Source organism: Miscanthus floridulus, chromosome 13 (assembly GCF_019320115.1).
Source record: "Miscanthus floridulus cultivar M001 chromosome 13, ASM1932011v1, whole genome shotgun sequence".
Classification (NCBI taxonomy): Eukaryota; Viridiplantae; Streptophyta; class Magnoliopsida; order Poales; family Poaceae; genus Miscanthus; species Miscanthus floridulus.
Genome location: NC_089592.1, coordinates 3,125,858 through 3,143,313, shown reverse-complemented (window position 1 = coordinate 3,143,313; position 17,456 = coordinate 3,125,858). Strand labels below are relative to the sequence as shown.

The following is a 17,456-nucleotide window of genomic DNA, read 5'->3' as shown; positions in this document are numbered from 1 at the left end:
AGCCACCGCCGCCTTCACCGTCCGCCGATTTTGTGCTCGCCGTCGATGTCACCCACGCCTAGGAGATCCGGCCCGCGCCCTGTCTTCATGCCCGTGCCCCGCCTCTTGGTCCCCCCACACCGAGGACATCCTCCCCGCACCCCGCGTCTTTGTCCCCTGCGCCGATCGAGGAGATTCACCACCGTGCGCTCTGTGCCGAGCATTTCACCAGGTTTCCGCACCCCGTCTTCTTGTTCCTTGTGATGCCTGTGATGAACCACCCTAGCTACCTGTGATGCCTGTGATGTACCCTAGCAGCATGTGCCACTGCCTATGATGCCATTTTTTAACCTGAGCACTGAGCATATGTCATTTTCTATGATTGTTACAGCCTCTATTATGTTTCAACTGAGCATATGTCATTTTTTCCTACTAATGGGGCTGCCTGCTGCACTAAGTTCACTGGTTCACTGGATTTTTGCCTGCTGCTGCTCTATCTATTGCTGGTTGGTTTTTTGCCTGCTGTGTGCTGCTCTATTATGTTTCACTGAATTTGTCTGCTCTAAACTGAATATATCTACTGCTGCTGGTTGGATATGTGCCTAAGTTTACTGAATAGATGTTGGATAAAAAAACAATTACCTTCTATCTACCACTGCTGGTCCTATACTTGGACTGCTACACTTACTCCTACTATTGCTCCTACTACTTGCTGGCTGCTCCTACTTCTACTTGCTACTCCTACTGCTGCTCTTCTTTTCAGTGATGCTCCTACTACTCCTCCTAAGTGGCTGATGCTCTTACTCTACTACTACTACTCTACTACTACACTTACTCTACTCTACTACTACTCTACTGCTACACTTACTCTACTCTACTACTTTCTACTTACTACTACTACTTGCTACTTCTAGCTACTAACTGATGGCTGTTGTGTTGATCAAATCTGACCTTTACCACTACTGTCTTACTACTCCTTTACTACTATTGTTTTTAAATGACCTCTACTAGTACTCTATTGCTACTCCTACTCTACACTACTCCTACTGTATACTGTACTGCTACTCTACTTCTACTACTCTACACTACTACTGTCTCCTCCTACTACTACTACTCTACTAGTACTACTAGCTGCTGGTGCTAGCTACTGGTGCTGGTGCTGTCAATTTTTTCTTATACTGCTAGTGCTAGCTGCTGGTGCTGGCTCTCTACTACTCTACTCTACCCCTACTACTACACTTACTACTACTCTACTCTAATACTCGTCGAAGAAGTACTCTGGAATAAGAGCGACATTATCTTGAACGAGCCAACGCCGTCACCATCCTCGTCGTCTCCTGCGGGTGACGGCGATGACTACGGCGATGACAATGTCAATACTGGCCTAGGCAGCAGTCCTCTAGGCACTCCTCCTGGCATGAGCAATCCACAGGGAGATACAGGGGCAGCACAGGGCACTGATACACCGCCTGCAAAGTGATCCAAAGGAGCACACAAGGCAATGTCCTCCCCCGCCGAGAAATCCTACAGAAGAAGAGGAGTCCCTACCCGCCCACCACACCAAGACGAGTTGGGCGGCCACCAATTTAGCCAAAGAGTACGCAAGCTCAACCAAATTTGAAAGGTATGCTTCTGGCAAGCATAGTTAAAGTATAATTTTATGCGGAGATGCGAGGAGATTTTTTCACTCCCCAATATCTCAAGCACAGGCCGCCAACACCAGTGTCGATTTGGCCCCTTTCCGATGATTGCCCCGACAACTACGAGCATGGGAAGTTCATGGTGACCTTGGTCCAGCTCGTACAAGAGGAGCCATGGGAGGTACGGAGGTTCCATCTCTAGTACATGGAGGCGGTGAAAGTAGGCTTGCGCAGTTTCGTTGTCAAAGTGCCGGCGGAGTACTTTCACTTGCCCGACGATGCTCAAGTCCTCATAGATTTCCACGACATGCATAGGGTACTGCGGCGCAAGGACCTCGACGTCGCTCAAGTCACCTTGTTTGCCCTGTAAGTTCATTATGACTTTCACACCTTACATTCGTTGCAGGTACTGTAGGAAGAAACTAATAATGCCATGATGACTTGTCCTTGCAGGATGCAGTCCTATGTATGCAAGCAATTGGGCAGAAATATTATTTACCTCTCTCCGATGCATATTACATAGAGGGTCATCTTGGGTTACGATGTATAGAAAACTCATCCGAGGCTGGTGAACTTGAACCCGCAAGAGAGAGAGAGAGAGAGAGAGAGAGAGAGAGAGAGAGAGAGAGAGAGAGAGTCTAGAAAGAAATGCGCAACGAATTGAAGTATAACGCGGGAACGTACTTGTACAAAGCCATGAAGAAGGTCGAGGAACATCGGTGTATCCTTGCTGCCCACCAGTTCGGGTAAGTCGAAAGGATACTTGCAACATATAGCAACTAGGATCTCCACTTTTCATATTTGTAGATTTCAAAATTGTATTGTTTGAATGGTGCAGCGGGGGCATCATGGGCCACTGGATTGAATTCCTAATCTATCCTCAGGATGGAAGGGCAGTTGTATTGGACTCTCTGAGGGATACAAATAAAGAAGGGTACAAGGATTTTGAAAGCGTACTGCGATAGTAAGTGACGGTACTTATTCTTTTACCCTTAACATACATGTTACATTTGTCGTTGACACTAGTGGTTTTCGTACGGCGCTTACGAGAAGTACGTGCAAGACCCCGAGTGCTTGGATCGAAGATCTGAGAAGAAGAAGAAGAATGGCACAACACTGAAAATCAGGCGAGATTTCCCGGTACGTATCAAAAGCCATAAGTGCTATTACAATGTGCATGCTCTCTATATGTTGTAATGATTGTGTGTTATATATCGTGCAGTGCGCCAAACAACCACCTGGAACAGTATTACGTGGATAGTACGTTTGCGAGTATCTCAGAGCGTGCAGCAAATTCAACAAAAACTGGCGGCAGCTCAAGAAATCAAAAGGCCGGTGGCGGAAGGAGAAGTTCGACCATAAGAAAACGGATCAAACAGTAGCAGACATATGTAAGTTTCTCACGGACTCCTTCGTGCATGTTGGGCGACCGTTCTTCAACCAGGAGAGCGAGTTAGCGACCGCGGAGAAGTACGAGAAGATTAGAAACTGGAGCACCATGCTATACATGAGGGATTACAAGTTGTCGAACATGTTTTGATTAAATAAGCGGTGATCTTAGTTGCATGTATGAATGTGATATATGTTTGTGGTACGATAAGGAAGACATGCATGTAATATATGTAACAACTTAACGTTTGGTTCGGTTGGTGGTACGATAAGGACGACACACGAATGAATGTAATATATGTTTGTCCTCTATATGCGTATTTTCTACTTTGTTGTTTGTCACTAGTAGAGAAACAAGCTATACTCCCGGTTGAGAAACCCCTTCAGTCCCGGTTTTCCAACCGAGAGTACGAATCCAAGACTAAAGGGCCCCTCCTTTAGTCCCGGTTTCTCGCCTGGGACTAAAGGTTTTCTTTTTTTTCTTTTTTTTTTGTTTCTATTTTCTTTTTCTTTTTTTTTTTGTTTCTATTTTCAATTGATGATTCGTTCACATTCTATGCTGCTACCGGGACTTTCAATTTTTTTTCTTTTCTTTTTTTTTCTATTTTCAATTGATGATTCGTTTTGGTTTTCGAATACGCATTCTACGCTACTAGAATATACGTATTCTACACGTTTATAATGTTTGAATATTTTGTGCAAACTAAAGTACGAAGGACCTTTAGATAAGGAGATCATGTTCAAGTAAGATCGTGGTGCATGGCTCCAGAGCTGAGCTTTTAAGTTAGCTTTCACTCTTTCGAGCAAGCGAGGTGGTGCTAATAGGTGGGACTGGCCAGCAATTCCAGCATATTGCGTACTGGACCGCTCCATTCTGGTATATGCTCTCTCCTATGTGTGGGCTTCAGGTCGAGCCGGCCCATCGACATAGCTCAATCGGTTGGAGACCTTTAGTCCCGGCTCCTGTAAACGCCCGGGACTAAAAGACCTTTAGTCCCGGCTAATAATACCAGCCGAGACTAAAAGTATTATCTTTAGTCCCAGCTCGTAGCCGGGACTAATTGATTTGGTCGTGTTCAGTTGCATCGGACCCATGCATGTGCAGCCGTGAATGCATCTGAGGCTATATTTTGCGTGCACCCTGTCAGTGTATTCAATCATTATTCTAGTAGCTAACGTGCACAAACACAAACAACAGCCACAACCGGGAGTAAAAGTCCACAATAGCTAGGCTACGTATATTCTAGTAGCTAATGTGCACCCTGTCAGTGTCAACATCTGGTGTCATGTCGCGTTTAAGAAGCTTTCTTTTTAGCTCCATTTGCAATAGTCCCGGCTGCAATAGTCCATTAGCTTTATCTCTGTTGATGCCTCACCTGCTCGATCAGCTTTAGTTCCGGTTGGAGACAGCAACCGGGACTAAAGGTCCCTTTCTAGTCCCAGACGGAGCCTCTAGCCGGGAGTAGACTTTTACTCCCGGTTGGAGGGACCAACCGGGAGTAAAAGTTAACCTTTAGTCCCGGTTGGTAGTTCCAACCGGGACTAAAGGTCCCCTGCAGCAAAAGTCTACCGCAGTAGCCATTGGGTAGGGACCTTTAGTCCCGGTTGGAGCTACCAACCGAGACTAAATGTTTCACTAGTCCCGGGCGCGAAAAATACCGAGACTAAAGCCAAATTTCGAAGTGGATCAAAAGTCATTTATCTAGTGTGTGTTTAATTTGCGTAATTCATATTTAAATTCAATTTCAAAAAAGTATTTTTTTATCTGGAAAATCATTAACAGAGGCGGGCAGTTAATAACAACCGCCTCTGTTAATGCTTTAACGGAGGCAGACGACTTTATTCACCCGTCTCGGTTAATAAGTTAACGGAGGCGGACGCCTTAGAGTAACCACCTTGGTTAATAGGTATTAACCGAGGCGGTTTCGTTATGGCAACCGCCTCGGTTAATAAATTAACGGAGGCGGTCAGACCAACCACCTTCGTTAAGGCCGGATTAATCGTTACCTTTTGTCGGAGACGGATGGTTTGCCCGCCTCCGTTAATCTATTATGCCCGCCTCGGTTAAGTTTACAGTAGTAGTGCTAATTCGATGCACCAATGGGCCAGGGCAGGCCGAGCTATTTCTTATGATTTTCTACTTTATTTCAGGTTATTACGGGTTAGGTTAGGTCACTGGTCGAAAATCATGACTCAAACCCAACCTGATATGCTGGCAGGTCAGGTCGGGTTTTTTTCCGGACGAGTTGGTTGGGTTGGGTGGCTCATAATCGAGTCTAACCTGGATAGGTTTTATGACAACGCGGCCGGTTTCATTTAGAACCATCAATAACTAATCATCATTATCTAATTGATTAATAATTCACCAAAGTCTGAGACATTAAGCAAAACTTCCTATATATTAATATTGGATTAGAGATGCCTACTACGCGCTGTATATGAATTGATGCTGGACAGGATTACATAATTGAAGAGGGGAAGGTAGTTAAACACTAGCATACACTGTTGCTATCTGCTTCGAGCTATGTAGATTAGAAATAATAAATAAGGCAGCTAGCAACGTCTCTCCTAGGCCCTAGCTAGCTTAGCTAGTTCTTCGTCTTCCTGGGGTCCTGTGCGATGTAGAGCCTCTTCACCGAAGCCATGAACAGCCTGCAACATCCATCATCCATGGACCATGGTCCAAACAAAGCTCAGCATCGATCGACGACGACCTCAACTAACACACCTCTACCAGCGTACGTGCAAAAGAACATGAACGACGACAACTTACTCCCACGGCACGTCGCCGACGAGCATCCGGTCGCCCTCGTTGTCCTCGTACAGAAGGATGTACGCCTTCTTGTTGCTCTTATTGGCCCCCTTCTGCGTCGGCTCCGGCTGCTCATCGTCGTCGTCGTCATCCTCTCTCCCAGCGATCCTCCACTGACCATCTGAAAAGGCAGGACAACACACAATATCCATCCATCACATTCACATCTCATGGTGATCGAGACATGCCCAAAGCAAGACGAGGGGTGCGTGCTCTGCCCTGACCTGACAGGAAGCCATGGAACATGGCCTGCAGTGCGCGCGACAGCGACGCGTACCCGCGGTGAGCCTGCAGGTCCACCTTCCTCCCGACGGCGCAGCCCTCCATGTTGACCTTCACGAACATGGTGGCTGCCGGCGCCGGGCTCTCGCCGCCGGACTTCACCTTGCTCGTCGGTTCCTCCACGGCCTTCGTGCCTGCCTGCAGGTGGCTCCTGCGGAACGCGCCCACCGGAGGCCATCCCACCAGCTGCTGCGGAGGTCGCTGGTGGTCTTGCTCCAGGGCTACCTTCTCTGCTTGCCTGGCAGCAAGGCTCCATGGGTGCACTCCAACACCAAGCCATGGATCACCGCCACTGCCACAGCCGCCAGCGCCATTGTCTGAAGGGATGCCCAGCCTGAGTTCAAGGCTGCTCATCAGGACACGACTTCCCTGCATCTTGCTGCAATCGTCTGCCTGCTCCTGTTTCAGTTTCAGCCTTTGTGCAGCTGAAGAGCTCTCCATGGCCTCTGAAGCCAAGCTAGCTGCAGCTCTAGCACATACAACTTGTGCGCGCGCGTGTGTGTGGTGTGTGTGTGTGTGTGTGTGTGTGTGTGTGTGTGTGTGGTTGTGTGCGCAGAGCAGGTGAGTGTTTGTGGGAGAGGAGCTAGCTTGTGGCTCTTTATGGTGTTGAGGCAACTGTGATGGATGGATGGAACAATTAAAGGGCACAGAGATGATGAGAAAGAAAGCTAGGTGGCTTTGTGCTTGCTAAGTACTCCTAAAGTGAGCTAGTGGGGGACTAACAAAAAGTATATATGAACAATCAAATGATAAGCCATATATGTGCAAGTAAAACTCTAAAAAGAATATGTAAAAAGTAACTCTCTGACCTTACATAAAGCCTAGTACTGAAAGAAAATTGATTAAGGGAATGCATTGCATGTCTGGAACTCTGAACATTGCATAGATCATAGACCTGCAGTTTCGAGGATCCAGTAGTACCATAAAGAAAAAAGAAACATGTATCAAGTTCATGTAACAATTTAGGGTCAAGTTTTGCCCCCCTTTTTTTTTCTGAAACGAAGGCAGGATCTCTGATCCGTTTGTTGATAGAAAAACAGATCGAACTACATATGCAGCATATTTTCAGTTGAAGCACAAGGGGAATTGTTGAAGCATGGAGAGAATAATCGCAATGCGCGACACGTGCCCGCATCAGTTCATGCAGTTTCAGAAAGAGATTTGAGTGCACGGCACTGATCGATATGCATGCGAGTGGTTCATCTCCTTATCGTTTGCAAGAGTTGCTTCTTGCTTGTATGGTTTTGTCTGACCTTTGTGTTGTGTGGGGGACACAGTGGCTGGCTACTGGAGCTCCAACTGAAAGTTCAGTCCACTCCACTTCGGTCTTTTTCCTGAAAGTGATGCTTGGAGCTATGCTTTTGCCTTGCCCTGCAGAAAATTTGGCAGGCACTTTTAGGTAACTGTAATAACACTGGCCATGAACATGTGTCTCAAGATGCTTTCTTTCTTTTGGTCCATTGCATCATGTAAGGTTTCAGAGAGAGAGAGAGAGAGAGAGAGAGAGAGCCTGTTATTATTTCTGTGAGTGCAAGCTTATATATGCTTGTGAAAAATATTTGATCCCATTTCTTAAAAAAACACATGCTATTTCAGAGTTTATCGAACATTCCTGTTTGTGCTCCCAGCATAGTGAATGCCATTTTCTTGAAAAGAAAAACCTTGAAACTAGAAGTCGGTCTTATATATATATATATGCAGTGAAAAGTACTGACATAGATACTGATGTTTCTTTTTTTCTTTGAAGAAACAGGAGGGGTAGCCCCCTACTGGTTAAAATATATTAATAATAGAAGAAGAAAAAAAGGAGTGTTTAAGCAACAGAATTCAGGAAACAAAGGATACAAAGAACATTAACAAGATCACATTGTAATCTACCCGCAAATGAAATATGCACTAGTTCCTTATGTATCAGCATATTTTGAGATCAACTATCAGCATACTAGTGGCCCCTAGGGGCAAAACTTATTTCGTTTTTTCTCTACTTTAATGCAAGGCAAAACTCCTGCCATTTTCTTAAAAAAGAGAATTATCAGCATACTAGTCAACCAACAAGTTGTTCACATTTACAGAGAACCAACAAAAGCTGCAACAGTTACCAACCCCTAGAACAATATCGCTTGTTGTGTGAGTCAAATTGAAAAGAATATTTCTCATTACAAATAAATCTTTTTTTCCTATCCTTTTTTCTGAGAGTCGTGCTGACAATTTGCTAGGAAGTTATACATAACTGTACACTCAACCTGAACATATCTCAAGAATCACGATGCTTACATTCTTTTCTTTCACAGTTTCATGTATATACTTTTAAAGAGAGCTGGTGAGCCTGAAATCTTGTGCTCATTGCCCTTCCAAAAATAATAAATGAAAAAGAGAAGAGCTTTGTTGTGAACAAAATATGTTAAATTCCATTATATAAGTACCATCTGAAAGAGGTGATCCTTATTGTATCCCCACCATAGTGAATGTCATCTTCTTGAAAAGAAAAATCCAAAATTAGAGCATAATCTATCCTTTCTATAATGGAAGACTAGTAGTGAACTAGTGATAGATGTTGACGTTACCTCTCAACTCTCATATACAAGTGGTGATCCAACTGCAAATCAACTGTGCACTAGTTCCTGTTGTGCTACACATTCTGAGCTGCTAGTGTAGAATAGCTACCAGTACATTAGTCAGCCATGCATAATTTTTGAAATGAGGAAGATTTCTACTCAGAAATATAGGCCCAAAGAAAGGCGCAATTCTTTAAGCACATCAAAACGTTAGTGCTTAACTGCTTATTGTCCACAATGAAAAGTGCATTTTTCTGGTTACAACATTCCTTTATTCGACTACTTTAGGAATAAAGTCGGGGACATTTTATGGTTGTGAAAAAGCAATAACTTACTTTGGGTAAAGTAATTTTGCACGGTTCTTGGGTTCTGCTCTACACGACAAGAATTTTCACCGTAACAAAAGAATCTGTACTACCTAGCTATATGTTACATATGAACTGGACCAATCTACCTGACAAGTGGGGTTATTTTCTTGGTTTTGTGTACATGTAGAAGCAAGGCATAAGATCCATGATGCCTACATATGCCTCAAAATCTACATTTGAAAACAAAAAGTAGACTCCTAAGGATCGATCGAATCGTACTATCACTTACAAAACCAAGGAAAGGTAACTATTGCATTGTTCTTGATCCTCTCTATACAATGACAGCTCCTCACATGTCCATGTTATTAACAAAATAATGTCGTCCATCATCTATTCTTTACATGCATGTAACACAAGAAGCTTTACTAGAAAGCCACTCTACTTTTCACCAGTCAGCTTTATTACCACTTGCATATATGCATCTTCTTTATCAGGACATCATCTCTTGTATTGTATCAAGGAATATCGCTAATCGGCGCAAAGCACAATTAAACCTATTAAGTAGGCCGCTAGCTAGCCCTAAGCAAGTTCCATTCTACCATGATTGGCCCGCCTACTAATCGCGTATCATCATCGCTTGTTTACTCATCAAGCTATCTAAGAGTACTATCCCATCCCATCAGAGAAATCATGATATATAGTATATAACAGTAGTAGCCACCACCGGAATATATGTATAACCCCTTTATTTCCCTTTAGCACATATCTCTTGCTTAGTGGTTAAGGAGTAGGCGGTTTGCATATTGATTGACAGGCGATGCAGATAGCAAAACATGTCGATGTCTGATGTGCATTCCAATTCCATGCCATTTTTCCAGGACGACATAAGTGGACCTGATCAGAAGCTTTTGTTGACTTGTGCTGAACACCGCCGCATAAGGTTCAGGATCACAATGATGGTGGCCGTCTGGTTGCTCCTGATCTGATTTGTTGTCTGATCTTTAGAACTGTGAGACTACAGGAGCCTCCAATTATTGGTTGGAGCATGGAAAAGATTCAGGTAGCAGTTTCACAAGGAGATGATAGTGATGATATGATACCTCATATATTATTGGTCTGCGGAAGCTCTTGTCTTGTCGCCAATGTTCATCCTGATTGCACAGTTATAGCGAGATTGGCATCCGCCTTACTTGAACAGAATCCTTGTCTGAAAATCGATTTTTTTTTTTTTTGAAAAATAAAGAAAGAAAAGGTTATGCGACGGCATTCATATTTTCTGAGGCTATTACTGCCGATCGATAGTGGCGAAGGATACACAGAGGAAGAAACTAGTAGTGAAAAAAAGAGGAAAAGGTTAGGAAGTGATCCGCATGCTCACTTGCTCAGCTTGAGATCGAGCTGTGAACTCTTTCGCAACGGCGGGGCCACGCCGCCGCGGCCGCGGGCCGCCGCCGTCCCTGAGGAAGCTAGTACGGGCACCGCGGGGAGGCAATAGCGCAGCCGCGGGGCGGCGGCAGCATGCCGGGCCACGAGCGGACGCAGCGCGTGAGGGTATCGGGAGGAGATGGCTGGGCTCGCGGATTTGACGGAGAGCGAGAGCGGGATAGACGACGGCGGCGGCCGCCGGCGGCCTCGCCTTGCCTGAGCATTTTCGTGTCACTCCTAGTTCTTGCCAATCGCGATCCAGATATTTGCATATAGGTCCCTGGATCAGTTTGATCTGGGTGGCCTTCGTCCTACCCGCCGTCCGCCGCCGCCTCCTCCCTCGCCGCCGCAAAGCGCATCCCCACCACCTCACCTGCACTCTGAATCTGGAAGCGATGAGAGGAGTGCGAGAGCGCCCGATTCGACGAATCATCCATCCAAGCCTCGCGAGCTCGCCCGGCCAGGAATTGGCTGCTTGCTTTGGTCGGTCTCATCAGCTGAAAGAGTGCCTGTCTGCTTCCTTTGAGCAGAGCCATGGAGGATTGGATTTGGAGGTGCAATTAATGCAAGCTTCTCCATCTCCTTTCTCCCCCCTCTTCCCCAACAAACACATGTCAATGGCAATGGCATCAAGGGTCCAATCCAATCCAATCCAACGCTGGAAACAACACCCTGGTCTCTGATTTGTTCAGCTAGAATGACAACCACCACCACCACTAGTTGCATAAATGCAACTTGCAGCGTCATCTCATCCCCGTTCCCATCCCAATCCCATCATCCATCCGATCCCGTGCTGCTCTCCGCGAAGGCCAGGCCGTCTACGCCTCCGCCGACCTCCGCGACAAGGCCCAGGTCGCCAGAGGTGTGTGGTCTCCCATTTTGTTTTTCCTTCCAAGGTTGTTAGCCAGGGTAGGATCTGTAGGCGACGCGGCAACGGTACCCTTTTGGTTTCGTGTGGGTGTGGGATCGGAAGATCCCTTCTATTGGCTCTTGGGGTCTGCTTAAGAAATCGGATGAATTAGTGATGCTGGACATTGGGGACGCATAATTTGGTTCGCAATATTGCTAGGATCTGCATTATATAATCTTCACTTAGTTCCATATGAACGGTATTACAATATAGAAAACGAAAACGGTTGGTTTGGGATATTTCTACATTTTAGCAATTAAAGAGTACAAAAAATGATTGCGAAACCAATTGAAAATGACAAATTTTTATGTTTGGCAAAATTCGGAAACAATATCATAATATAGAAAACGGTATCATAATATAGAAAACGAAAGCGATCGGTTCGGAATATTTTCGTACCGTTTTCATCCCTAATCGTATCTGCCATACCATCAGTCAGTTGACAGACAGAAGTTGTGCAATAGGAGTAGCTAGGATCGGAGTAGCACCGGTGGGATGAGCAACCGAGACTCGCTTCACGCTACAGTGCCTCGATTTACGTAAAATAGATGAAGTCGAAGCTGGTATAAGCCGTGTCAAAGATGCCCTAAGTATAAAAATCAGTGTCATGGGTGGACGTCGAACCTGCCCTATAGTACTCCAACTTTAAAGCTTTGCCAAGCATTCTGTTGCACATCTATTTGTGAAGTTACTTTGTAAATTTCCACCAAGGGGCGACGTGCAGGTCGACAAACTTCCATTGAAAAGATGGTGAATAGACAACAGATGAGTTCACATGAGGGACATTCTCGCTCGGAAGTGTAGGCTGACAACTTTCCAATAAGCTCTTGTGGTTTTGCAGCTCAAAAACCTCATTGCTCTTACCCTCTCTGGTTTCCATTTCCTCGCGAGGTAACATTCTCCCGCATACATATCAAAACATTTGCACCTGTCTCAATCACCGTTACGAGCGACTACCACTCAATACCTTCGTACAAAAGTTTAAAAACAAACTAACAATTGTGCTAACCTTCGTCTTGCAAGGCAATACCTCTATATTATTGCAGGTCTCTACACTTCAGTCAAGGTAATGAACTTTTAACACCCAAAACTTACCACACTTAATCAAACCACCGTTTCCGACCGTTTTCATCCCTAGATACGATCCATGACTTTTAGAATGTCAAACAAACATGCTCTGTGTATCATTGTATTTATATGCTTCTTAACTATTTCCTCTCTTTAATTTCTCTCTCTCTGAAAATGGATGTCTAGGAAATAAAATAAAAACACGAGCTTTCTTTGTGTTGGGATCCATTTGTGCCTCACTGTTCTAGATCAAATAAAAAAAACTACCATCTTCTGAGAGAAAAAAAAAACTACCGATACATGATATTATTGTTGGGGGAAAAAAGGGACTAGTGCATATAGCAAAGTGCAAACAAGGACGGGATCATGTGAACTGAACTGAACTGAACATCTGAGCAACAGGAAACCTGAAAAGAGGGATCCTGTGGGGTGGGCTATAGATGGATGGATGAACCCCTTGAATCGATCTAGCAAAGATTTTCCTTGCCCCCCTTTTCTCTTTATTTTTCCACAAAAAAGTCAACAGCTTTGCAGGTTTCAACTGGGTACGTCCGGTCCATCCAACGCATTGGATTCATGCACCTGAATGCAAAGTGCAACGCGTGCTGTACAACGACCTGCAATATATACCATGCACACTTGGAGTCAGGCAGGCAGGCATGCTTCAGCTTGTTGCTGCAGACAGAAATGCATGCACTGCCACTTGACTCACTGTGAAAGAAACAACCCTTTTCAGCTGTTGTGTGAAACAGGTAGGAGTAACAATGGTAGGAAGAGGATGAAGCAGATATGCACCAAGGGTGACTTGCGGCGTTGACCAGAGATCTGAGTCTGACACATGGTTCATGAGAACATTGCAGTTCAGAACATCAAATCAAATCAGCAGTGGGAGGTGGTGGTGCAGCTGGCATCTACCCCATCACCTTAACTGCTGAGGAGGATGCAGGGTGATATATTGATAATTGGCTCTTAAACAGCCACAAGGGTTACAAAGATTTGTTTTCAAATTCTAGCTATGTAGCGTTACATTGCGTTAGCTAAAACCGAGCACCATATTGTGGCGATCGCTCGGTTTCAGTTTTACATGCCGCTAACGTTGCCGTCAATGATGTTCTGTCCGATCCAAATACCTTGGCGTTCCTTCTTTTCCAAATGTGCCAACAGCATAGGAGGAGGAAGGAGTTGAAGTGTTTCCCTGGTATGTGGTTGGCCGGGGGTATCCCCTTGATTGCTTGCACCGGCCAGTTTTGCTGTGTTGGGATCATTAACGCATTCCAGAACTGCTGTGCACTTGGGCATCCGAACAGAATGTGGGCAGCCGTCTCCTGTGGCGCCTGACAAGTTTCACAGATGGTGTTATCGACGATGTTTTTCCTCACCAGCGTGGTCTTGCATTGAATTCTTTCCTGTGACAACAGCCATGCGAAGAATTTGACCCGTGGAGGAGCCTTGTTTTGCCAGACAAACTGCGCCCATGCATCTGGAGTTGAGTGTTCATTCTTCAGAGCTCTGTAGAGCATTGCCGTGTTTAGTTCCCCATTTGCCTTCAGCATTGGGCTGCTCCTTCGGTCCTTGCCAGTGACCACAGTGTGTTGCGCCATGATCTGTGATACCTGGGTCAGCTGTGCTGTCGCCTCCGCTGATCGCCGTGCAGTCATAGACTGTTGAAGTCCCCCATCATAAGCTTGTTTGACTGTTAGCTCCTTGGCCGTGCAGTGGGAGAGTAGCTCTGGAAATCTTTCAGCCATGCAGTCCTGCCCTTCCCAAACATCAAACCAAAAGGACGCTGTAGTTCCATCTGCCACCATTACTGTTGTGATCGCACGGTATAAAGGCAGTAAGGCGCGCATGGTCTCCCAATGGTTACCGTGAAGGTTGCCAGTGAGGGAGGCGATGCATGCATTTTGCTGAACCCATCTTGCCCACGCGGATGTATTATTGGAGTGTAATCTGTGTATCATCTTTATTAGCAGGCAGGTGTTCTGTACTCCAAGATCCTTAAGCCCTAGGCTGCCCATGTCTTTCGTATCACATACATGTGCCCATGCCACCATGTTGTTTCCGCCTGTGGATGTGCTTTTACCAGACCAAAGGAAGGATCTTCTCTTGCGGTCTACTTGATCAATGATGCCCGGGGGGTTTCCAAAGCAGCCATGGCATATACCAATTGGCTGTCAAGAACCGAGTTGACCAATGTTGCTCGCCCCATTTTGTTCAGCAGTGAGGACTGCCAGCCTGCGAGATACCTGTCACATTTGGCAATGTTTGGTGGAGCAAAGGCAGAAAGTCGCAGCTTGCCATTTGAAAGTGGCAGGCCAAGATATGTCTGTGGAAACCCCTCTCTTCTGCATCCCAGTGCCGTGATGCAGCTCGTAACAACATCCTCGTTCATGTGTATGGGTACTGCAGTGCTCTTTGCATAGTTTATTTGCAGCCCAGTAGCATTGGCGAATTGGTCAAGCATAATTCTGAGATTTTCAACACCAACCAGTTCACCTCTTACCAAAATCAGTGTATCATCCGCATACTGCAGCACAGGGCAACTTGAATCCTCTACAATTGGGTGTCTTATGATTCCAGAATTCCTGATCAGTACTTGTAATGTTGGCCCACTGGATCACCGGCTCAGGTGAGTTGCCCACTCACCGGTCTTGCCGAGCACCCGCTAGTGTTGCCGAGGACCCACTAGCCGTGCTGACCTCCGGTCAGCGTCATCCGACCACACACACTATAGCTAGAGCTAGAAGAAGAAGGGAGAACAGAGCATACACACACAATACAAGACATCAGCGTTGGCCGAAGCCCTGTATGGGAGATGGCTAATCTGAACTCACTCTTTTACTGAGTTGCCGTGGTATCCTATTTATACAACTCTATCCTTCTAGTCCTAGTACAGCTGCCCTGCTGCAACAGTGACTAGATAACATATAGGGCTGACTCTGCACCGGCCACTGCATGTGCCTACAGTGCCGCAGGTGAGCCGTGCGGCGCCCGCACCTGGAGCGGCTACAGTATCACAACAGGGAGCTCTTTTCGGCGCCGCCTTCCCTTGCTGTATTCACACAAGGTAGCAGTGGATTATCTAACAATCTTTCCCTAATCCTACTGCTAACCCTTGTACCTCCTCCATGCCGATCATCTCCTATAGCTCCGTGAGTCGAAGACGTCCGAGTGGCTTGGTGAGGACGTCCACGAGTTGCCGACCAGTTTCGACGAACTTGATGACGATCTGCCCTCCATCAACACAGTCCCTGAGGAAATAGAACTTCACGTCGATGTGTTTACTCCGGTCGTGCAGAACCGGATTCTTCGCGAGGGCGATGGCGGGCTGGTTGTCTATCATCAGTGCTGGTGGGTGAGCTTCCACGCTGGTCAGCTTGCCTAGCAGCCGGCGCAGCCACATAACTTGGCACGCCGCTGTGGCCGCCGCTACGTACTCTGCCTCGCACGTAGAAAGCGCCACCACCTTCTGTTTCAGCGACAACCATGATATTGGAGCCGACCCGAGGAAGACGAGCACGCTAGAGGTGCTCCGTCGTCCGTCGATGTCCCCCGCCATGTCTGCATCGCTGAAGACAGTGAGCTACAGCCTACTCCCGCTGGTCTTGGGAAAAACGATCTCGTGATCCATCGTCCCCTTGATGTAGCGTAGTAGCCGCTTCACTGTAGCCCAGTGATCCTCTCTGGATCCTCCATGAAGCGACTGACGTAGCCCATGGCGAACGCGATGTTCGGCCTTGTGTGGACTAAGTAGCGCAGACCGCTGACGATGCTCCGGTAGAGTGTTGTATCCACCTTCACCGCGGTGCTGGCCTTCGTCAGTTTCAGCCGCTCCTCCATTGGAGTCACGCATGGCTTGCACTCAGCCATGTCGCTCCGCTCCAATAGCTTTGAGGCGTACACGCTCTGTCCGAGCGTGAGTGCCTCCCTCCCCTGTCTCACCTCGATGCCGAGGTAGTAGGTGAGCGCCCCGAGATCGCTCATTTGAAACGAGCTGCCATCTTGTGCTTGAAGCTGTTGATGTCCTCTGCACGCGCGCCGATGATGATCAAGTCGTCCACATACACGCCGACGACGAGCTCTTCCTTCCCCCATCGCCGTGTGTAGAGCGCGTGCTCGGTTTCGCACCTTGTGAACCCAAGCTCGCCCAGCGTGGCGTCAAGCTTGGTGTTCCATGCTCGTGGGGCCTGTCGCAGCCCGTAGAGCGCCTTGCACAGTCGGAGCACCCTGTGCTCCTCTCCCTTGACGGCGAAGCCTGGAGGTTGCCTGACGAAAACTGTTTCCGCCAGCTCGCCGTTGAGGAAGACCGATTTAACGTCCAAGTGATGGACGCGCCAGTCCTTTGCTGCTGTCAAGGCTAGTAGCAAATGGACCGACTCCATGCGTGATACTGGCACAAAGACTTCCTCAAAGTCAATGCCCTCGGGCTGTACAAAGCCTCGGGCCACGAGTAGTGCCTTGTGCTTGACAACGGCGCCGTGCTCATCTTGCTTGACCTTGTACACCCACTTCAGGCTAATCGGACGGCATCCTGGAGGTGGATCGACGAGCTGCCAAGTCTCGTTTTCCTCGATCGCCTTCATCTCCTCCAACATCGCCCGTCGCCAGTTTCCATCGCGCTCGTCTAGCGTAAACGTGGGTGGTTCCTCTACACTGACAAGTAGCAGCTGTGGCTCGTTGAGCAGCCTACCCACCAAGCCTGAGGGACCTATGCCGCCGGCGATGTCATCCAACCTACAGAACCGCACCTCCTCACCTTCGTGGTAGGCATCCACGAACTCAGTGATGTCACTTGGAGGTGAGGCGAACTCGATCGGGGTCGATGGAGTTCCCTGTTCCTCCTGAGTGCTCGGCGGAGCACCTGGATAGCTCGTCTCGACTCCTGCAGTGCTCGGCACAACTGCAGAAGTGTTTAGCCTCAATCTTGGAGTGGTCGGCACCACTGCAAGACGTCTTGGCTCCACCATAGGAGTGCTCGGCACCCATCCTGAAGTGGCGCCACCACTTTAGAACCTCCTGGCTCCACTCCTAGCGTGCTCGGCATCCCTCCCGGAGTGCTCGGCATCCCTCCCGGATTGCTCGGCATCC

At 47.2% G+C, this 17,456-nt stretch overlaps 1 protein-coding gene across 1 annotated transcript; it reads right to left on the bottom strand.

Annotated features, from left to right (window-relative positions):
• Nucleotides 1-5,400: 5,400 nt before the first annotated feature.
• LOC136501954 (auxin-responsive protein IAA25-like) lies at nt 5,401-6,649 on the bottom strand. The gene is made up of 3 exons (XM_066497460.1): nt 6,045-6,649; nt 5,782-5,941; nt 5,401-5,660 (listed from the first exon to the last, which is right to left on the bottom strand). The coding sequence occupies exons 1-3, from the start codon at nt 6,541-6,543 to the stop codon at nt 5,597-5,599; spliced, it is 723 nt and encodes a 240-aa protein (XP_066353557.1). The 5' UTR covers nt 6,544-6,649; the 3' UTR covers nt 5,401-5,596.
• Nucleotides 6,650-17,456: the final 10,807 nt, after the last annotated feature.